At 70.1% G+C, this 1,577-nt stretch overlaps 1 protein-coding gene across 1 annotated transcript in view; it reads right to left on the reverse strand.

The window, feature by feature from the left end:
* Window positions 1–1,577, reverse strand: part of TIGD5 (tigger transposable element derived 5) — a 9,608-nt gene that overhangs the window by 1,894 nt on the left and 6,137 nt on the right. The window contains exons 5-6 of the mRNA XM_007956129.2: window positions 1,083–1,574; window positions 788–815 (exon numbers count right to left, since the gene is read on the reverse strand). Coding sequence (XP_007954320.2) covers window positions 788–815; window positions 1,083–1,574 — 520 coding nt within the window. The remainder of the gene's footprint in view (window positions 1–787; window positions 816–1,082; window positions 1,575–1,577) is intronic.

Here is a 1,577-nt window from a genome sequence, read left to right on the forward strand (position 1 = left end):
TCGCGCCGGGCCGTCGGCTCCGCCCTGCTGCGGCCCGGCGAGTCCACTGGGCGTGCGGCGCAGGGGCGTCTAGCGGACTGCGGCAGAGTCCCTGGCAGATCTCTCCAGCCCTTCCGGGGAAGCGCGAGCTCCGTGCCCTTATCCGGCTGGACTCTGGCCGGGCCTTCTCGGGAAGCGTCGCGCCGAGGGGCTTGGCCTGGAGGCGGGAAGTACGCGCGGGCGCAGTCCCCCGCGTCCCTGGCCCGTGGCGGGTGGTAGGCCCCAGTCCTTCATTTCCCGTGCGCCGCTTGGGTGGCCCTCCCTTTCCTCAGCGCCCTGCGCCTGCGAGTCTTCTCCGGTGTTACTGCGTCCTTGTTTGGCGTGTGAGTACCGCGGCCCTGCCGGAAGGAGCCGCGCGCGCCGGACAGGCCCCAGGGCCGGGAGGGCGGGGGCCCGGGCTCCAGCGCCCTTAGGGGCCAGGGCGCAAATCCCGACGGCGTGCCTGCCCAGGGGCCGTGGGCAAGTGCGCCTCCTGGGGCAGGCGTAGAGGGGCGGGGCCGGCGGCGCGCCCACGTGGCGGGGGCTCCTGCGGCGGTCGGACCCCGAAGGTGGGAATCCCGGCCGGGAGCCCGACCTCTGTGCCGGCTTCGCAGCCTCAGACTTAATCCTAGATGACAAGGATTTCCCTCCCGCTGTTTATCTGTCACCATTGCCTGTTAGACACCTGCAGGCCAGGCCCTCGTGGAACTTAGGTGGTTTACTAAGGACGCGCTGTGTACAGTGGGTCCCGGAAAGCACCGCAGGTTTTCTGGGTGGGACGAGGCCGAGCGTGGCCTCTGGGCAGGTGACTGAAGGCGGTCTGGAGAGTGGTGCTGTCGGAAGATCTGGCCGGCTTGTGCTGCGGGCGGAGGAAGGGCCCTTTCCTGACGGGGAAGGGGTATTGAAGCGGCATGGCACGTAGCTCAATCTGGGGGCACGCCCAGCCTGGCGCGGGGAAGTGCCAGGGCAGGAGCGGCCTCTGACTGTCACGTTGCATCCAGACTCCCCCAGCTCCGACCCTGGGTTGGAGGCTGCAGGTGGACGTCGCACTACCTTCTGTGCACCAGGCCTGAGTTAGGCGTCAGGGCGGGCTCCTCCTTGACGGGCGGCCCGGGCGCGGGCGGCGGGGGCTCGGCCTCGCCGTAGATGCGCTGGCTGGAGATGCCGTGGCGCTTCTGCCAGCGCCAGAACCAGCCGTGGCTGGCCTTGAACGTGCACTCGGGGCCGTAGATCTGGCGCGCGAAGGCCTCGGCCTGCGCCTGGATGAGCGGCCCCGACAGCGGCACGCCGTGCTGGCGCAGCGCTAGGAACCAGGCGTACACGGCGCGGTCGATCTCCTCCTCGTTGGCCAGCCGCATCTTCTTGCGCTGTGTGCCCACCTCGCCGCCCAGCTGCTCCAGGAACCAGCGCAGCTTGGGCTCGTCCTTGAGCCAGCCGCGCAGGGTGCCCCCGGGCACGCCGAAGTCGCGGCACACGCTGGCCTGCCGCTCGCCGCCCTTGACGCGCTCGATGGCCTGCAGCTTGTCCTTGATGGAGTAGGCCTTGCGGAAGGCCATCTT

Source organism: Orycteropus afer, unplaced genomic scaffold, assembly GCF_000298275.1.
Source record: "Orycteropus afer afer isolate SDZICR_OR568_19922 unplaced genomic scaffold, OryAfe1.0 scaffold00574, whole genome shotgun sequence".
Classification (NCBI taxonomy): Eukaryota; Metazoa; Chordata; class Mammalia; order Tubulidentata; family Orycteropodidae; genus Orycteropus; species Orycteropus afer.